At 40.4% G+C, this 21,508-nt stretch overlaps 1 protein-coding gene across 1 annotated transcript in view; it reads right to left on the bottom strand.

Moving 5' to 3' along the window:
- Window positions 1–21,508, bottom strand: part of WDR70 (WD repeat domain 70) — a 279,175-nt gene that overhangs the window by 206,797 nt on the left and 50,870 nt on the right. The window contains exon 6 of the mRNA XM_075540952.1: window positions 2,757–2,816. Within this exon, the coding sequence (XP_075397067.1) occupies window positions 2,757–2,816 (60 nt within the window). The remainder of the gene's footprint in view (window positions 1–2,756; window positions 2,817–21,508) is intronic.

Genomic DNA, 21,508 nt, shown 5'->3' with positions numbered 1-21,508 from the left:
CATTCAGGTATGAGTGACTGCTAACCTGGTACGGTGACTGTAGAGATTTTTATTTCTAGGTAGACAAATGTAACATCATTTCCTATGGCTTAATATTTTCCATAATGTGCATAACAATAAGCAACTGAAGTCAGACCATGAAGTCTATTGCAACTCACAGTGACCGCCTACGCTATAAAGGTGAGCTGCCCTGCAGAATGTTCTTATCTTTGTGGAAGCCAAAGTCCCAGGCCTTAATTCTATGGCCATCCTTTAGCATAGTGGTACAACACAAAACATTTGTATCATCTAGGTACCTGATAGTATAAGGAGGACCTGCCTCTTATGAACTGATGAACATGTATTTTCTCCTATAAATCAACATCCAAACTCACTGCTATAAAATTAACTCCAACTCCCCTAATAAAACGATTAAAAAAAAATTAACTCCAACCCATAGTGACCCTATAGGGCAGGAGAGAACTGCCCCTGTGGGTTTCTGAGACTAAGTTTTTATGAGTACAGGGAGCTCCGTGTTTCTCCCATATTCTCGTATACTTTCCTTTAATGAAAACCGTAAGACTCAACACCAGGAGAGTCTCCTAAGAGGCTCAGGGGACCTGAATCCTTCTACAGAATGCCTGTCACAGACCCCTGTCCTCAAGGCTTTCCTTCCTTCTACGTTTTTTCTGTGTTGGGTCCTCTCAAGTGATGACATTCTCATTCTTCTCAATTGTGTGCTGGCTCTTTACTGTGTGCGTATCTTTGAGATTTCTTATTAAGTATGAATTCCAATCTATGGTAACAACAAAGAAGGGTCAATACACAGTAGTTTCCTGGAAAATGGGACTCTCTGGGGCACACATAAGAAAGGTTAGAGAAATCTGCACCCGGTGTAAAATACAGCTAATATCAGAGAATAAATTATGTAGAAATTGTTAAATGACAACCTAATTTCCTGTATAAACTTTCCCAGAAATCACAAGAAAAACTTCTCTTTTTTTAAGTTCTTCCATTGCTGCAACTGTAAGAAACAAACCACAAGGAAAATGCCGCCCGCTAGCCATGTGGACCTCTTGAAATCTATGGTCTGCCAGCCTAGAATATTCATGAACCCTTTCCATCTTTCACAACTGTCCTATAGGTTTTTGGTTCTTGTTAGACTGTAACCTCCTCTTTTAATCCAATTCCACTTTCCTAATGTCTATCAGAGATTCTCAATAGCTTCCAGTTCCCAAAGGCACTCCTTTTTTTAATCAACAGTTTTATTGGCATATAATTCACATAAACAATCCAGTAGTTCAGCCACATCAAGAAGAGTTGAACAACCATCACCACCGTTTTAGAACATTTTCCTCATTCTTGTACTCATCGTTATTGGCCCCCTATTTCTCCCCAAGCTCACCTGCCACACCCCAAAGGAACCATTAATCCACTTACTATTTCGATAGATTTACCTATCCTCGGTTTCATATATAGAAAAGCATTTACAAAAACAAACACAGCGAACAAGAAAAACAAAACGGGTAAGAACCTCAATGGAAAAGAGAGTAGGAATATTTTTAACTGGATCGCGGGGAGATGGGAGCCTAGCTGCATCGAGGCACTGCTTTCTGTGTCCCAGCAGTGCTGTGAAGCCCTTCACATCATCTTCCTGGGACTTTAAGTGCCTTTTAGGAGGGCTGAAAAGGTTTTAAAAAATCTTAATCCAATCTCAAACATTTCATACTTAGAAATGAATGAAGGGAAATCTCACAACTGCCAAGGTTTACAACAGTCTAATATTGTCATGAGACTAAAGTTGTAAAAGGTGGGAGAAAATATGTACAGAAAATAATATGTACAGAAAAGAATGTAGTCTGATAGGAAAAAAATCGAAAAGGCTCTGTATTAGAACCAAGAAGCCTAGGTTCAAATATCCATTTATACATTCAAATTTACCTATGGTAAGTTACATGCTCACTCAGGTGTAAATTTACTTATCTTTTATAAAGTAAACTTTAAAAATCCTCATAATTTGACACATCTCTGACTCTAGGGCCTACCGACAATGAGGAATAGTGTTCCTCATGCAGTGAAAGGTAACGAGTCAACTTCTGCTACCTAACGTCCAGCCAAAACTTGAGCAAATTCCAACAAATCTACAAAATGGTAGTTCATGCAAAACAGAAAACAAGGTAAGTTTTTTCTTTCCCTTAATCGTACACACTTTCCAGTAACCCAATTAGCACTTGGAATGGTTTTCAATAAGATGCAAATATGTCCTCTTACATCTCAAAACACTTCTATTAATGTATTTCTAAATAACAGAAATAAAAGAACATAACTCTAAATATAAGGACTACCTAATGTTAGAACAACACAGTGACTAAATGTTCATTCCTTATCTCAACGTTCATCTGAAAAATGAACAGACCCAGGCCTATTACTGATACAGAAATATGGCTAAGGGTAATAAGACATTTTCCCACAGCATAGAAAACAAAACTGCATTTGAGTTTCAATTCTTTCTTCTACTTGTAATATTCGTATATCAAAGAAAAAGAGGTTTTAAACGCCAACAATAACAATGACAGTAATAAGTGTTCCTATTTTAAATGAAACAGCAGTGGCTATTTTAACTGAAAAGTAATCTTTTTATTTATGTTTCTTTAATGTTCATCATTTTTGCAGTATCAGTTGATTGTGTAATTAGGCTCAAAACAAATGTACTTTGTTAGTTCCATTTTTCATGAAAGATGTTATTAAAAGGAAATAAGCAAATGTTTTAAACTTACTGTTTTAGTGCCATGCTTCAGTGTTATCTCATGTGAGTCAGGAATCTTTTGGACAGGATTCTGAGAAACAAGAAAATTCCATGACATCAATAAGTAAAACAGTACACTGGAGGCAGGAAGGCAGGGGGAAGCGAGCATAACATAGTCACAGGAAATATAGTTTTGAGAAATTGCATTAGTGGCTTTTTAGCACAAAGTTTTGAAAACTAACAAAAGTTTTTAGGCTTCTAGAGACTACAATTGATCACCATAAGCTGTGATAAATTTATTTCAAACCTTTAAAATATAAACCTAAAAAACTCTTGCATGTTGCACAAAATTTTATTTTGTTTCTTTACAATATATAACATAGTTTTTGTTAACCTAAATTAAAATTTTTAATTTAATCCAAAGGAAAAAAACTAAATCTTTGGAGGTGTAGAGTCATGGCTTCATGGGACAACTCAATCAATCAGACTAGCATTATACTTAATGCTTCTGCTCTTCCTCCTCGATTCCTGCACAGTGCCTGGGGATTAAAACTAGGAAATGGCCATCCATGATGCAACACTGGATCTCTGTTTGCCTGGAGCAGCAGAGGGAGGAATGTCCAGAAGGAGAAGAGGAACTAGAATACAGTTAGATTACCTCCTTTGCCAAATTACCAGAAAAAGTAGGTGGTGCCTGGTTCCCAACTATACTGAATGTTTTGATCAAAAGGAGGGTAGTGGGAGGAGAGAATTACAAACCCCAATGGAATCCAGGCTTTCTGGAGACAATGAGGCTGGATGATCTCAAAAATTACTGCTCTGAGATAAATAAGTTTAGCTTAATTAGAAAATAATATCTACCTTGAATATTGTGCTGTTTTAAAGAATTATCCCCACATATGATCAAATTGACAATAGCAACTGAAGAAGGGGGCAGTAAATTTATGTAAATGGTGGTGGAAACACTTGGGAAGTGATAGCATATGGTTGCACAACTTGAAGAACGGAATCGATTTCATTGAACTGTGTATGTAGAAATTGTTGCCTTTAGTGTAGGTTTTAAATTATTTGAAAACTAAACCAGTTGTTACTGATCATTCACATAGAGAAATCGGGTATCCCGTTTTCCTTTAAATCATATCAGAATCAAGGGAGTATATCAAAAACCTATCAAGACATCTCAAATAAAGTAAAAGGATTCTCCTTTTTAAAAAAGTAAGTGTCGTCATTTATAGAGGTCTAGATACAGGCATCTACATATGTAAATACATTTATGTATGATGATGGGGAAATAGATCTACGTGCATATATATATAGGTTTAGTATTAAGGTAGCAGATTGGCATTGGGCCGCCACTCAAGTACTTCCTCAACGCAAGAACACTTTGTTCTATTAAATTGGCATTCCATGATGCACACCTTCCCAACACGATCACTGAAGACAAAGTGGGTGCATAAGCAAATGTGAAGACAGCTGATGGTGCCCAGCTATTAAAAGATATAGCGTCTGGGGTCTTAAAAGCTTGAAGGTAAACAAGCAGCCATCTAGCTGAGAAGAATCAAAGCCCACATGGAAGAAGCACACCAACCTGTATGATCACCAGATGTCGAAGGCATCAAGGTACACAAAATCATATCACTGTGAATGAGCGGGGAGTGCAGATTGGGGGCCCAAAGCCCATCTGTAGACAACTGGACATCCCCTTACAGAAGGGTCGCGGGGAGGAAACGAGCCAGTCAGGGTTCAGGGTAGCAACAATGAAACATACAACTTTCCTCTAGTTTCTTCCTCCTCCCCGCCCCCGCCCACTATCATGATCCCAATTCTACCTTACAAATCTGGTTAGACCAGAGGATGTACACTGGTACAATTAGGATCCGAAACACAGGGAATGCAGGACAGATGACCCCTTCAGGACCAGTGGTGAGAGTTGAGATACCAGAGGGTAGAGGGAACATGGGGTAGACAGGGGAACTGATCATAAGGATCTACATATAACCTCCTCCCTGGGGGATAGACAACAGAAAAGTGCGTGAAGGGAGACACCAGACAGTGTAAGATATGACAAAATAATAATAATTTATAAATTATCAAGGGTTCATGAAGGCTGGGAGAGCAGAGAGGGAGGGGAAAAATGAGGAGCTGATATCAAGGGCTTAAGTCGAAAGCAAATGTTTTGAGAATGATGAGGGCAACAAATGTACAAATGTGCTTGACACACAGTGGTTGTATGTATGGATTGTGATAAGAGTTGTACAGGCCCCAATAAAATGATAAAAAATAAATAAATATCAATGTTTCAGTTTTAAAAAGCCCACATTTTTCTGAGTAATTTTCAATATTCTCTATTATAGATATCAAAGAATCTAACAGACAGAGAAATAGATTTTCAATATTAACTGAAACTGTCATTTAAAATCACCCTAAAGTTGTATATGGTAATAAATTTAAACCAAATATTTTCCATAAAACTACCTCCCTGGTAATCTATAATAAAAACACACATTGAAATTTGGTTACATCTTATTAAAATACAATCCTTTTCTATTTTACTGAGGGAAACAGAAAAATTTCTCCCAAGTTGTCTCCCACAAATATATGCCAAACCTAGCTGCTTACTACAAGTGGCGAATGACTATACACTTGGAGGTCAAGAGAAGTAGGTCAGGGGTTATTCTTCCTAAGGGTTATCAGCCATCTAGAGCAAGCAGTCACCACTGTTTATCCCACAACAAGTAGGACCCATTCCCTTCTGTTAAGCATAGTAATTGTCTGTTTCCTTGTAGGAAACCCCAGAGAGGTCAAACACACCCAAGGGTAAAGAAGGATCTTCCGCCATCATGAATCTAGGGTCCGCCTTTCTTGTCACATGTACATCCCTAGCTCATCCCCTTCCTGTCACATTTATGCCAATTGTACATCCCCTTCCTATGATGTATCTGCCTATTGTACTGCCCCTTCCTGTGACGTGTGGTTACCTATAATCACACCCCCCTAAGTAGATATAACCCGTGGTTAGCAAGAAACGGGGTTCCAGCAGAGTCTCTCCGGGTCACCACCCCACCTCACTTCGACCCACGCTGTGGGCGGACCTGGCTAATAAGATCATGGCCATCCAGAAGGTGAGCATGCTACCATGAAATGTGTCTGACTGCATTATTTGACTCTCTCCTATCTCATGTTCTCTATGACTTACCTCAATCGTACAATTGCGCCTACCGGACCAGTGATAATGTGTTGGGGGCCCTCCTATTCCCCCACATTTTACAAAGCCTTTGGGGGAAAAAATTCCTCAAAAAGCAAATTATTATTATACTGAAGGAAACTAATAAATTGAGACACTACTTCTCGCACTTTAAAATGGAAAATTACACATAAGCACACAGTATGCTCTGGGTAAAGTTATCACCACAGACATTCCTTAAAAATAACCAACAAGCTTTCTCAGAACCAAAACTATCACAACCCATCTTTTAAAAAGTGGGCAACCAAAAATGCCATGTACTTAATTTTATAACAGGACAAAATCTACCTATGGTAGCTAGTTAATCCTTCAGGTTAAAAAAAAGTCATTTAGAAACAGTACAAATTATGCAGCCAGATGGACTCAACAGCAAGGGCTGGGTGTGACGACTAGACCTAGCAACCACTCACCCTCCTCCCTCGTTATTCTTCGAAGCATATGGTCTACGATGGAGAAACCCGTGTAATAAATGCTATGACAGACACATCTGGGCAGGATAACTGAGGGCTACAGAAAAGGGAATTATACATCAAACATAAGGCACCACAGTGATTATTTGAACAAGAAGCTTCATTGCTTCGTTGAATCTTCATTAGCAGGCCAATCATACTAAAATTCTCCACCTATTACAAATTTATGTTAAGAACAACTTACAATTTAATTAGACCAGTAGGAATTAAGACTTTGACCCCTGTCTTCCTTCACTTCTTCAGAACCCCTCACGCATCGAGTACCAATTCTCTCAATGCTATCTTCAGTCTTGGGCCCGCGATGGCCTTTTTCTCAGAATATAAACAACTTGCCATGGGACAGCAGCAGCTGCTGCTGCTACTTGTAGCCCTGTAACTAACTACTGCCCTAACTCTATCTTTTGTAATCAAGCGTTTTCACAGTAGTTTCCACTTAGTCTCAATAGTTTTCAGCCACTACTTCTACTACTTTGACGAGGTATTGGTCATGTTACACATAATGCTTAGCACACAAGAGGTACGTAGTGAATGCTTCTTGCATAAACAAATCACTCTAAAGGCCCTTGGCCACATTTCAGGATTTCTCTGCACACTTAATTCTTTCAATAATTTGATAACTATTTATTTCTTCCATCTTGAGACTGTCCTTGCTTAGGAGGAAACTGTGCCTTAGCTAAACAGTCAGGAAAACTCGGGTTTTAAGTCTAGCTCTGCCATTGACGCATCATGTCATTACCACCAGAACGTTATCACTCTCATTTTGTCCTTCAAATGGTCACTTTGAGTTACTTAGAGCTCTTAAAGTAGGATTGTCCAGAGACGAGTTTCACAGTCAATGTAACTGTTATCAGTAAGTTGTACACGTATGAAGTTTTCGTGATAGATTAATTTACAACAGCAGTACCAACAACCAAAAGAGAACAGCAGCTTCTAACAAGATGGGGAACGAAGCAGATGATAGTCCTGGTACCCTCTGCTTCAAGCGAACGGAGAGAGTAGATTAAACACCAACTGGGAGGAAAAGCTACACAAAAAGCATCCAGAGAGGAGGCAGACACTCAATTGCCAGCTGTCCTGACAAGACACAGCCTGGCCATCTTGACCTTTTGCAAGGAGCATTAGACCAAAGAGTGGCCTGACTGACACAAATAATATACCCATACCTGATGTCAAGAAAGGTGAATTTGCTCCCCAAACTCTCCTGGTGACCAGAAGCATGGCCAGGTCCAGTGGCTTCACTGCAAGTCAGACCTGCTCTCTGAGTTCCGCTCTTGCTGCCCCCACCTGAGTCTGGAGGCTCATGAGCTCCAACTCATCAGACCAACAGAAAGCAGCTGGATGCCCTGGGTGGGAATAACATCCTCCAGAACCACCTGCCCTGCCCCCACTTGTCCCCTAGGCCTCAAAGAGTTCTTTTGAGAACAAGCACGCTGACCCTGCACAAACTAGTATGGGAACACATTCCTGACCCCAGACAACCACATCAGTGAGAACTTCATCCTCTTCAACCCCCATCCCCACCCAGTAATGCAGTACACACACACATCTAAAACAAAGAACCAAGAGCAACAATTTAAAAATAACCTAAAAATAAGACTACAGGAACCTGAAAAAAAAGAAAGAATATCAATTACAGCAGAAATAAATGAAACCAAAAGGAATAAAATCGACAAGTTCATTTTTTGAAATAATGAACAAAGTTGAGAAACCACTGACAAACACAACAAAGGAAAAGAAAGGAGATGCCAACAACACAAAGAAGAAATAGAATGGGGAAACAACAGAATACTATGAAGAACCGTATCCAACAAATTTGAAAATGTAGAAGAAATGAACGCATTTCTAGAAACAGTACCTACCTGAACTAACATGAACTGAAATAGAAAATCGGAACAAACAAACAAATTTATCAAGTCATTAAAACATCCCCTGAACCTCTGAAAAAGGGCCAGGGCCAAGAAGATTCTACCAGACATTCAAAGAAGAGCTGATAACAATTCTACTCCAATTATTCCAGATTTTAAAAAAGGGTGGAATACACCTGAATTCACTTTATGAAGCAATGCATATCCCTGATACCAAAATCAGACAAAGAGATCACTCAATATGATGCAACCACTATGGGAAGTGGTATGGCACTTCCCCCAAAAGTTGGAAATAGAAATATCATAGGACCCCAGTAATCCCTCAGCGGGGGGAGGGGGACAGCGGGAGGGGGTGAACCATGACACAAATAGATACCTGCACATCATGTTTCTCACTGTGCTGTTCACAACAGCAAAAAGATGGGAAAACTCTAAATGATGCCTATCCATGGAAAAAGAGTTCGACTTTGGTATATACCCACAATAGAATCCTACACACATTAAAATTAATAATAATGATGAATCTGGGAAACACCTCTTAACATGGATGCACCTGAAAGACATTCTGCTGAGTCAATGGCAAAAGGACAAATACTGTAAGAAACTACGGTTGTGAAAAGTCAAGAAAAGGTTTTCACACTAACAGAATCATTCCTTCATGGTTACCAAAGTTGGGCAGGGTAAGCAAGGAAAGTTACCATTAGAGGGTAGCCAGCTATTAACTGTCATCTACAGAAGAATCCTAATCAAAAGGGGCCCTCCAAAACAATTTAATTGTCAGACTCCAAACTTTCTGGACCCATTAGAAGGTGGAAGAAATTACTGCTCTGATATAATCTTTAAACCTTAACCAAAAATATTCCCTGAAGTCTTAGAAGTGATATTTTAGTGTAGTTTAAAAAGAAAAATGCCTGTCTTGAGCATTAACCTCTTGTAAGAACTTTCTATATGAGATCAGAGCAACAAGAGCAATTCACAAGACATACAAAGACCTCAGAAGGCAGTTAAGTCTGTCAATGGTGGAGGAACAATTCTAAAAAGTAGAGGGAGAATAATTGCATAACTTGAAGAATGTAATCAGTGTTGCTAAATTACACATGTTTATTGCACAATTTCAATTAGTGCTTGTTTTACAAAAAGAATAAGGAGGTTGGCACTAGTAGGTGGTCAATAAATGACCAAAACCAAACCAAATTCACTGTCATCAAGTCAACACTGAATCGCTGTCTCTCTCTCTCTCTCTCTCTCTCTCTCTCTCTCTCTCTCTCTCTCTCTCTCTCTCTCTCTCTTTCGCTCGCTCTCGCTCTATCAGCTGCTGGTGGTTTCAAACTGCCAACCATGCAGATCACAGCCAACATGTAACCACTACACCACCAAATGGCAGAAGGTTTTATTGGAGGCTCATACAACTCTTACAACAATCAATACATACATCAATTGTGTAAAGCACATTTGTACATTCGTTGCCACCATCATTCACAAAACATTTGCTCTCCACCTAAGCCCTTGGCATCAGCTCATTTTTCCACCTCCCTCCCCACTCCTCCCTCCCTCATGAACCCTTGATAATTTATAAATTATTTTGTCATATCTTACACTGTCCGACGTCTCCCTTCACCCACTTTTCTGTTGTCCATTCCCCCAGAGAGGAGGTTATGTGTAGATCCTTGTAATCGGTTCCCCATTTCCACCCCACCCTCCCCCAACCCTCCCGTATCGCCACTCTCGGCACTGGTCCTGAAGGGGTCATCTGTCCTGGATTCCCTGTGTTTCCAGTTCCTATCTGTCTTTTATTCTTATACAGGAGTAGAAAGCCCCGTCTTTCAAACTGCCGACCACACAGATCACAGCCCAACCCGTACACACTACACTGCCAGAGCTCATTCCAAAATTGTCCTCCTATCTGATCATGTCATTCAGTCTCTTTCATAGCATCCCTTCTCTTTACCTGAGTAATCCCTACTCCTGTTTTCAAGATTCAATTCAGATGTGACCTGGCCCGTTCCTAGCATTTCTGGTTGAAGGGCTCCTTGGGCAATCCCATGACAACCCCTGCTCATCTCTCTCACAGAATTTACCAGATCCATTTAACTTTTGACCTGTCTCCCACTCCCAAACTAAACAATAAAATGCACACTTCTCAAAAGTATGTTTATCTCTATCATCTCTGTATCCCCAATCCACAAAACAGCTGGTGTATGGCAGGCACACAAGTTTTTTAAATGAACAAATAGTCCAATGTCTACCATGTTGATCACATTAGACAGCCATTTTTAGTTTACTCTCAAACTTTAAATTTAATGGTTATGTCCATGAAGAAGAGCAGATGCTATCCATCACGTCAGCCCTGGTGAACGAGAGGCAGGGCATAATTGAAGATTTCCAAAAATGGAAAACTCTCAGGATTATCCCAGGCAAAAAGCCGCCTTAACGTTGGAAGCAGAAAGAAGTCCAGGCTGAGAAAGCACTGGGGCCCTTTACTCTCGCTGCAGTCCATCACTGTCACAAGAGAGTGAAGAGCAGGATTGGGGATTAAAAAGACCTGATTTCTGGTCAAAGACATTAACGTGTGGCTTATTATTTTTGTGGAAAGTGCTTCACCGACTTATTTCAGAGATGTTGATATTCCACATTTTTGAGTAAAACACAAATTCCGTACTACCCTATGCTCAATTATCTAAACCATGCTCCCTTTGCAGTAGACATATGTAACCAATAAAAACCAATGCACAGGAGAACAGTTCAAATGTTCCACTTGGGTGATAATCTGTGCCTTGTTTCATAATTAATTACTTTTTCATCCCTCGTGTCACCAAAAAAGTTGGGATTAAAATTAACTTCACTTAATTCAAGACAGAATGTGCCTATATATAGACAATTTCTGACTTTTAAAGAAAAAAACTTGCAAGAACACTGAGCAACTTAGTGTTTACATTAGGAGCAAATTAAATGTTTAAATCCAAGTTTTACTGGAAATCATGTAGGGCATAAGTCAGAAAAAAGCCACACCACTGCACAACTAAATCATCTAAAACAGCAATAATCCATCTCTGGGCAACATCGCTTGATGGTGACTGTTCTTTTTCCAAAACTTTTACTGATGACTTTGTGAAATATGGTTTAAAAGTGAAATTTGCTCTAATAGTAAAATAGCTACAAGATTTTCTGGCCAGGGGACATTATAAACTGCAAGATTTCAATTAAACCATTTGTTATCAGAATTCATAACAAGAGCTGCAGTCTTAATGGAAGAGGAGGGGAAAAGATGCCCCTTTCTATTCTATTTGGGGTCTAAGTGCCAACTAAAGGATTATTTCCCAGGCTCTTTGGGCTACCCCCAATAGCAACAATGATAGCAAGCATATCTGGAATCACATGGACAATTCCATCTGAAGTACATCTCTATAGTGTTTCAAAAGACTTGCAAATTCCTTTCAGGAATAAACTTATCCTAAGAAAAGTCTACTAGAAGGCACTTACAAGAACAGCCACAAAGCTGCCACTGTGGAGGGGTGGGGGGGGGGGCCAGGGGGGCGGGCTGTTTGTGGGGAAAGAATGCCAATGGAGGTTGCCAACCAGGAGCCTGTAAAGGAGTGCTCTGTTCTCCCAGAAACCATTGGGCTGGAAGTGAGCAGACAAGCAGAATTAGAATCTATTTTAATGTAACTTTTGTGACCCAGTAAGAGGGAATTAACATTAAGTCACTCTTCATCCATGTCCTGACTCACCCAATACTGAATATTTAATGACCTAACACATACCACTTGCTCCACTGAAAGATCAAAGCAGGCAGGAAAACAAAAGGTTTCAGATGCTAGGATAGAAAGAGAGCACAATTCCAAAAGGACTGCTACAAAATCCAAAAACTCTCATTAAACAATAAGCTCACAGCATGAGGCTATTTGCTTTAGGACACATATCTACAGCACAGGTCCCCGACTTATCTGGCCCATTACCATGTTCTCAGAAAAATAACTAAGAGTACTCAGCACCCCCATGGCAAGTAAAAACTTTCATACTATAGCCCATAATAATAGGGGAAAAAGCATAGGTATCTGCTTCAGCAGTGCCCACTAGTTTGTTCCAGCACCCCCCTGGGGCAGTATCCCCCACTATGGGAACCACCAAGTTAGATGTTCATGTGTGTATGGTTGATGTTTCCATCTCTCTGACCCAGCGGTTCTCAACCTGTGGGTCACAACCCCTCTGGGGGTCAAACGACCCTTTCACAGGGGTTGTCCGATTTATAACAGTAGCAAAATTACAGATATGAAGTAGCAACGAAAATCATGTTCTGGTTGGGAGTCACCACCACATGAGGACTGTATGCAAGGGTCCCGGCACGAGGAAAGCTGAGAACCACTGCTCTAACCCTTTGCTATAGAATTCTGTACTCTTCAACTTAAACCACTCCAAAAGGGCAATTTTTGCATCCTTGGTTCCTTTGAAATGAAGTCTGAGGAGAAAATATCAAGGCTATAAGGTGGGTGAGGTAAGGCTTTCCAAAGAAATTCTTGTAATGACAGGCCTATCTACCCACAAAGAATGGGCAGGGGCATCGTGGAGATGGAAAAACAATTTCTGGGCTCAGCTCTCCTGGCCATGTTCTCACCCATGCAGTTTTCCATCTTCTGAAAACTTCTTCATAATAAGCCTTCATGATTACCTGTGCCCTTTGAGAAAGTTTGTGCAGGTAATCCCTTTAACATTCTGAGCTGACCTTTCTGCCTAAATGTAACTCATCTAGTAGATCCTAACAGAAACCACTGTTTTACTTGGACCTTCTTTAAAAAAAAGCCTGAAAGCACCCTACCAAGTCCAAGACAAGCGTATTAATGAGCGGGCTTGTCTGACATCACCCACTGCTGACATATTTTGTTTGGAATAAACACCTCCATATATGAACTAGAATCCTAGTAGCCATACTTCCTGACTGACTCTTGTATACAAAAGGCTCAGTGTTCAATTTCATCCTCCCTAGGGAGAGTGGGATGCTTAGAAAAGATTCCATAAGAGTTATTTGAGGTACCTTCTAAAAAATGAACACAGGTTTTCTAGTTGAATACAGGAGGCAACTGGAAGAGAAAAATGAGAATCCTGATACTTTATGGATTGCAGAGTCAATGGATCAAATCCACCGAGTACACTTTTGGTAAAAGATGAGGTTGTCTGATCCCGTAACAACTTACAGTCTCAGAAACTCTAGGGAGGAATTCTACCCTGTTTGGGGGGGTTTAGGCAATGCAAATTGCTACACAGGGAAAAGGGCAAAATGCCCTGTGTGGTGGGTGTATGTGAATATACTTTTAAGGATTAACCTAATAAGTAGCTAGGGAGCAGATTACATACAATGAAATTTTAGCTGTGAGTCATGAAGAATAATTTGATAAGATGTTACTATCTTAAAAATCACCATGCTATGGTGCCGTGACTGGACTAGCAAATTAGCATAAACATACCAGAGTAAGGAGAGAAACACCTTTTTAAAATTTTCCCAATAGTCCAGAAAAGATCTGCACTGATACAGTACATACACTACCCACATGAATCATTTTTAACTACTTCCCTAAAAATTTGAAGTATCAGATAAAGGTTGTTTGTTTTGTTTTAAAGAAATATTTTATTCCATAAAGCCTTGCATTGGTTAAAAAGAAATGTTTTTCATATGTTTGTGTTTAAAAAGACACAAAAAGCATCACATTTATATAATTTGTTTGTACACCTTAATCTGTCCCACTTTGCATAATTTTCTTAAGAAACTAACACCTTAACAAGAATTACTATTTTGTGCTTTCTCTAAAGTAAACCTCTATCAAGGAATGCTGGACAATACCTAAAGAAACTCAAGAGACAAATATTAACTTTGCTGATGGGCAAATCATTCTTTTAATCATTTTGTTGGGGGCTCGTACAAGTCTTATCACAATCCATACATACATCCATTGTGTCAAACACATATGCACATTTGCTGCCATCATCATTCTCAAAACATTTGCCTTCTACTTGAACCCTTAATATCGGCTGCTCATTTTCCCCCTTCCTCCCCACTCCCAACTCCCTCATGAACCCTTCATAATTCATAAATTATTATTTTGTTATGTATGTTACACTGTCCGACGTCTCCCCCTGCCCTCTTCTCTGCTGTCCATTCCTCAGGGAGGAGGCTACACGCAGATTCTTGTAAACAGTTCCCCCTTTCTACCCCACATTCCCTCCACCCTCCAGGCATCACCACTCACCACTGGTCCTGAAGGAGTCATCTGTCCTGGATTCCCTGTTTCCATTTGCTATCTGTACCAATATAAATCCTCTGGTCTAGCCAGATTTCTAAGGTATAACTGGGATCATGATGGGGGAGGGGGGAAGCATTTAAGAACTAGAGAAAAGTTATATGTTTCATCGTTGCTAGCCTGAACCCTGACTGGCTCATCTCTTCCCCACAACCCTTCAGTAAAGGGGTGTCCAGTTGCCTACCAATGGGCTTTGAGTCTCCACTCTGCACTCACCCACATTTACAATGATATGATTTTTTGTTCTTTGATGCTTGATACCTGATCCCTTCTACAGGTCATGGTCACACAGGCTGGTGTGCTTCTTCCATGTGGGCTTTGTTGCTTCTGAACTAGATGGCCACTTGTTTATCTACAAGCATTTAAGACCCCTGATGCTATATCTTTTGATAGCCGAGCACCATCAGCTTTCTTCACCACATTTGCTTATGCACACATTTGTCTTCAGTGATGGTACCAGGAAGGTGGGCACCCACTGATATGATTTTTAGTTTTTGATGTCTGATAACTGGTCCCTTCTACACATCGTGGTCAGGCAGGCTGGTGTGCTTCCTCCATGTGGGCTTTGATGCTTCTGAGCTACATGGCCGCTTGTTTATCTTCAAGCCTTTAAGACCCCAGACACTGTATCTTTTGATAGCCGGACATCATTAGCTTTTTTCACCACATTTGCTTTTGCACATGTTTGTCTTCAGTGATTGTATCAGGAAGGTGTGCATCCTGGAATGTCAATTTAATAGAACATGATCTATTCAGTAAGTGCTTGAGTGGAGTCCCAATGTCTATCTGCTGCCTTAATACTAAACCTATAAATACATTCACATAGATCTGTTACCCCACACTTTTATATAAATATATTTACATATGTGCATTCCAGTCTTTAGACCTCTACAAATACCCTTTGTCGCCTAGTTATTTCCTCTGTTGCCTTTTACTTTCCTCTTGTCCCTCTATCGTGTAATGCAGGGAGCCCCTGAGGGAGTACAAAGGACAGAGTCTAGGGTTAGAGCATGGTACCTCATGGGACCTGACTGAAGGACACGCCTAGAGATAAAAAAATCAGACCTTAATCTATTTACAGGTTTTTCTTTCTTTTTAAAATTTTTTCTTTTAATTAAATTATTCTTCTATGGGTAATTGGTTTCCTTTTTTGTCGTCAAAGCTGTGTTCTCACTTATCATCTATCTTGCCATGGTCTGATTTTTGGTGCATATTATTATCTCTGCAGATCTATCTAGGTAAGATAGACTGGATAAATAGTCTGGAGGAGAAAGCAACAGGACCAATGGTGCTAGGGAGGACACGGGAGAGGGAGAGGCGGGAGTAAGGAAGTGGTGCTGACCAACCCAGGAACAGAGGAGCAACAAATCAGTGGCAAGGAGGGTGGAGAGGCCTGGTAGGGATTCAGCAATGTAACCGAGAGAAATTACTGAAATTACTGAAACCTAAATGAAGGCTGAGCATGCTAGAGGGACAAGAACATCTTTGAATTTGTGGTTTGCTTTTAAGCTATTAGGCTAGTCTAGGTTCCTGATATCTCCACATACATTTGAGTCAGCTTGTCAGTTTCTACAGTTTTGATTCTACTGAATCTCACATGCCATATATACTCAAGTATAAGTCGACCTGAATATCCGCCGAGGCACCTAATTTTAACCACAAAAACTGCATTCAAAATGCACTGCAACAATCACAAGGAGTTGGAAACAGCCCAAATTTCCAACAACAGACAAATCGATTAAAAAACTCTGGTATATACATACAATGGAATATTATGCATCCCTAAAAAGCAGTGATGAACACATGAAGCACATTGCCGCATGGGAAGAACTGGAGGAAATTATGCTAAGTAAAGTAAGCCAAGCACAAAAGGACAAGTACTACATGAGACTGCTGGGGTAAGCACAAAAAATTCAAAAGGGGCATAGGGAAGAAGCTACTGTATACATGGAGTGAGGTCCAGGTAATATAGTAGGGGCCAGACTAAACTCATGGATACATATGGGATACATATGGTAGCCCACTAAAAAGGGGGAGGGGGAAGACATGGGTAGCCAGGGCAACAGGGCAATAAATAACCCACACAGGGGAAGGGTATTGATGGAATCTCCACAGGGAAGGAGGGACCAGACTTCAACATGGAGCTCCAAGATAAGAATGCAATACACTGACATGAAGCAGGGAACCAACAGAGGCCTGAGGGGGCGGCCCCATTACCAACTAAGTGGACAGCAGCACCCTCCCCCCAGAATAATTCACTTCAGAGGACAGCACTAAAGATACATCTCAAGAAGAGCGACTTGTCTGATCAAGGCACACAGGAGCCAATGAGGGGGAAAAGGGGGGGAGGGGGAAAGAGTAAAGTACATCCTGGTTCACCAAGCCCTCAGTGCAATGTTTCTGCTCAGAGCCGGACTCACCACAGGACACAGCATTCCTCACTGACCCCTAGCACCACTGGGACAACACTAGAGACACACATGGGAATTGTACCCACCCTGAGCTCATTATGCCAAAGCCAGCCTCTGGGGCCATGCGGCAGAACAGTGGGGGGAGCAAAGCAATGAAGTCCCCAGGGATAGATGTGGGGCCAGGGCATAGCACCCCATCAGACTCACTGGAAAGCACTAGTGAAGGACAACAAATAGACCCTAAACTATTTATAGGGTTTTTTTGTGAGTTTTTGTAGCTATTGCTCTACTTTCTATTGTTGCTTCATTGTTCTCAGTCTTGTGATGGTACATAGCATGTATACCTGGAAGGGATAGGTGGGATAAACAAGCCAAAAGACAGAATAAGGGGATGACAGTTCCGGGGAGTTATGGGAGAAGGGGAGGCAGGGGAAAGGAAGTGGGTGTTAACAAACCTAGGGACAAGGGAACAACAAGTGATCCAAAATCAGTGGCAAGGAGGGTGGCTGGATTAAGAGCAATGTAACCGAGAGGAATTCCTAAAACCCAAATGAAGGCTGAACATGATAGTGGGACAAGAGGAAAGTACAAAGAAACAGAGGAAAGAACTAGGAGGCAAAGGGTAGTCATAGAGATTTAAATACAGACATGATGTAAATATATTTATATACGATGAGGGGGGAATAGATCTATGTCCATATATTTATAGGTTTAGTATTAAGGAAACAGATAGTGGGCCCCTGCTCAAGTTCTCTCTCAACACAAGAACACTTTGTTCTAACAATTCGGCAGACTGGCATGATCGCTGAAGACAATGGGTGCACAAACAAATGTGGTGAAGAAAGCTGATGGTGCCTAGTTACCAAAAGATATAGCACTGAGGTCTTAAAGGCCTGGAGATAAACAAGTGGCCATCTAGCTGAGAAACAACAAAACCCACATGGAAGAAGCACACCAGCCTGTCCCAACTCGATTGCTGAGGACAAAGCGGGTACACAGCAAAAGTGGTAAAGACAGCTGATGGTAACTGTGAGAGCAACTGTACAATTCTACTTGATGTGATTGAAATATGGCATGATATATATAATAAATCACAACTAGTAATAAACACACAAAAAAAGAGAAAGAAAGAAAGCTGATGGTGCCCGGCTAGCAAAAGATATACTGTCTGGGGTCTTAAAGGCTTGAAGATAAACAAGTGGCCATCTAGTTCAGAAGCAACAAAGCCCACATGGAAGAACACACCAGCCTGTGAGGAGTAGAAAGGATCAGGTGTAGAAGGGATCAGGTATCAGGCATCAAAGACCAAAATATCAGAGCACTGGGAATGAGGGGGAGAGCGAAGTAGGGACCCAGGGCCCATCTGTGGGAAATTGGACATCCCCTTACAGAAGGGTCGCGGGAGGAGATGAGCCAGTCAGGGTGCAGTGTAGCAATGATGAAACATACAATTTTCCTCTAGTTCTTGAATGCTTCCTCCCCCTCACCATCATGAGTCCAATTCTACTTTACAAATCTGGCTGGACCGCAGGATGTACACTGGTACAGATAGGAACTGGAAACACAGGGAATACAGGACAGATGAACCCCTCAGGACCAGTGGTGAGAGTGGCGATACCAGGAGGGTAAAGAGAAGGTGAGGAAGAAAGGTGGAACAGATTACAAGGATCTACATATAACCTCCTCCCTGGGGGACGGACAGTAGAGAAGTGGATGAAGGGAGACGTCAGATGGTGTAAGATATGTCAAAATAATAATAATTTATAAATTATCAAGGGTTCATGGGGGACGGGAGATCAGGGAGGGAGGGAGAAAAATGAAGAGCTGATACCAAGGGCTCAATTAGAAAGCAAATGTTTTGAGAATGATGATGGCAACATACGTACAAATGTGCTTGACACGATGGATGGATGGATTGTGATAAGAGTTGTACAAGCCCCCAATAAAATGATTTTTTTAATGTGCTGCAAAATCTGGCTTATACTCAAGTATATACAGTATATAACACCCAAACTACAGCCATCGAATCAATCTCTATCATAGTGACCGTCTCTGTGCAGGGTTTCCAAGACTGTAAATCTTTATGGGCAGACAGCATTGTCCTTCTCCCTTGGAGTGGTTGGTGGCTTTGAACAGATGAACTTGTAGTTAACAGTTCAATGATTATCCCACAGCGTCACCACATCTATTTTTCATACTTAAAAGTTAATAGTGTACTCGATAATATAGGAAAATCGTTATCCTACCAAAATAGCATGAGCTGCAGTGATTTCCAAAAGCATTTGAAGGTGAGTGAGAAGGCAAACGGGAATACACCCACAAACATACGTAGGTTTGACAGAGGAAATTTCTTCCTGTGTATTTATATGCCCTGCAAAGACATCTGTAGATAATAGAGAGCATACAGGCGCACGGTTATGACAACTTCTTAGCCATAACCAAACATTTTGAAGAAATGTGTCACTGGACCTAGAGGCTCAGGACTGTAGTCTGGGGGAACAGCAAGGTCAATTAGCATAGCACAGTCCAGAGAGATAACATTCTACATCCTACTTTGGGGAATCAGTAGTAACTGGGTTCTTAACTTGTGAGCAGCCACCTAAGATACAACTACTGGCCTCGTCCCATCCAAAGTAAAGAATAGTGAAGAAAGTCAAAGATTCATGGGAACAGATAGTGGGAAGGACTAATGGGCCACACTATTTGTGCAGCCAAATAGCACCTGGCTACCAAAAAGATTGAAATAGGAAGTCCTGATGGAGGGGAAGAAAAGAAGGGAACAAAAGCCACAACATAGAAAAGCCCATAGATCCTGCTGAAACGTCTGAGAGTATAGTATGGCCCTTGGAGTACCATGCAAGCCTGAAACTAAACTACCATAAGGCTCAACTTTCAGCCAGACAGGAGAGAAGTCTATGAGGTAAATAGGCACTACTCAAAACACTCAGCCAGGAGAGAGCAGAAGCATAGCAGAAAGCTCAGCAGCCGCAAGGGCAGGAAAGAAAGGGCAAGCGGGAATGATAAGCATAGGAAGACAGTGAGCAAAGGTTCTGCTACATTGCAGAATTACAATCAGTGTCATGAACCAAAATGTCTATGAAGTGTCAAATGGAAACTCAATTTGGTCAATAAACTTTCACCCAAATCACAGTGTTTTTTAAAAAAAAAAACAGTAAGAAAAAAAAGAGCATTTGAATGCCCATGTAGATACTTTAAAAAAGATGGCGGAGATCATCTTATTTTCTGTTATGCGTAATTTAAGTACAAAATTTAAATGCCATGGTCCTGAGAATGCTCTAAGCACTATACTTTAAATGTGAGCTTTCACTTGTAAGATTTATCAAGATGCTCAATAGACTTAGTAAATACGTATGGTCTCCTGAATATTGTACTGTCAAAATCGATTGATTGAAAAGGAATGTTTCTCTCCGAAAATATTTCCCTGAGAAAATCCATTTGGAGCTTATATTTGGATATACTGGTAGTTGGAATGAAGAGATTATTTTATTTGTTCTTAGCAATTTGGGGGTACATATCTAAGAGAAAGAATACACTCAAAAAGGTAGTTATATAAAGACAGCAATATTTTACAACCATTATTGCACTGGCAATTATCATTGCTTTTTATATGTAACAACGGAATTATAAATCAGAAGATTAAAATAATTTAATTTGTTGATTCAGAAATAATATAAATGTAGCAAATACGTATCTATTTATAACTATACTGCGTCTTGCTACTTTTGGAAGGAGAGAATGTTCCTACAAACTCTGGGTAGTTAGCAGTTCTTGGAACTGCCTAAACAGCACAGAGTAAAACTTAAGATGTTTATAAAGACTCCTAGAGAGAGCTGTTTTCATAATTTGAAAGTACTAGTTAGAGCAGTGACATTTGACATGAAATTTCAAAATCTAATTAGTAGCCAATGTTTCTTCCATACACTCTCCTACGGCATCAGCATCCCCAGAAATCTTTAGTTTCTACTCACGCATCTCTTCTAAGCTGATTTGGTTACCATGGTTTTATCCCAGTGATTTTATGCAGAGTATTTTGGGGGTAAAAATTATAAAAAAATTTTCCTCCCAGAGTGACATATCCTTTTCTGATATGTCTAACAGTGGTATGTTTCTTGTATCATTTTGATCTTTGAAGGCTTTCATACATTGTAGAAACAGTAGCAAGTTACATGAAACACATTTTTGACTCAGATCATAGACAGAAAAAAGTACTGAAAATATATTTTTGCATAAGGAGTCAGGATTAAGGATCTCTATTCCTAAAACTGAATGTAAGGGTTTAGGTTTTACTTGAAATGGAACAGGAAACCCCTATTTTAGAATAGTAAAGTCCTAAATCTTATTCTCCCTCCAGAACAGTATTTCCCCAAATGAGCATTATTGCCATCTGCAGCCACCTGCACAATCCAGACAGTTATACTTGACCCCTGGTGGTCAACGGTTACTCTTGGAGCTGCTGCCCACAATGTCAGCCGTTAAAAACTA

This window comes from Tenrec ecaudatus, chromosome 2, assembly GCF_050624435.1.
Source record: "Tenrec ecaudatus isolate mTenEca1 chromosome 2, mTenEca1.hap1, whole genome shotgun sequence".
Taxonomy (NCBI): Eukaryota; Metazoa; Chordata; class Mammalia; order Afrosoricida; family Tenrecidae; genus Tenrec; species Tenrec ecaudatus.
The sequence above is the reverse complement of the archived record's forward strand: the minus strand, read 5'-3'. Positions and strand labels throughout refer to the sequence as shown.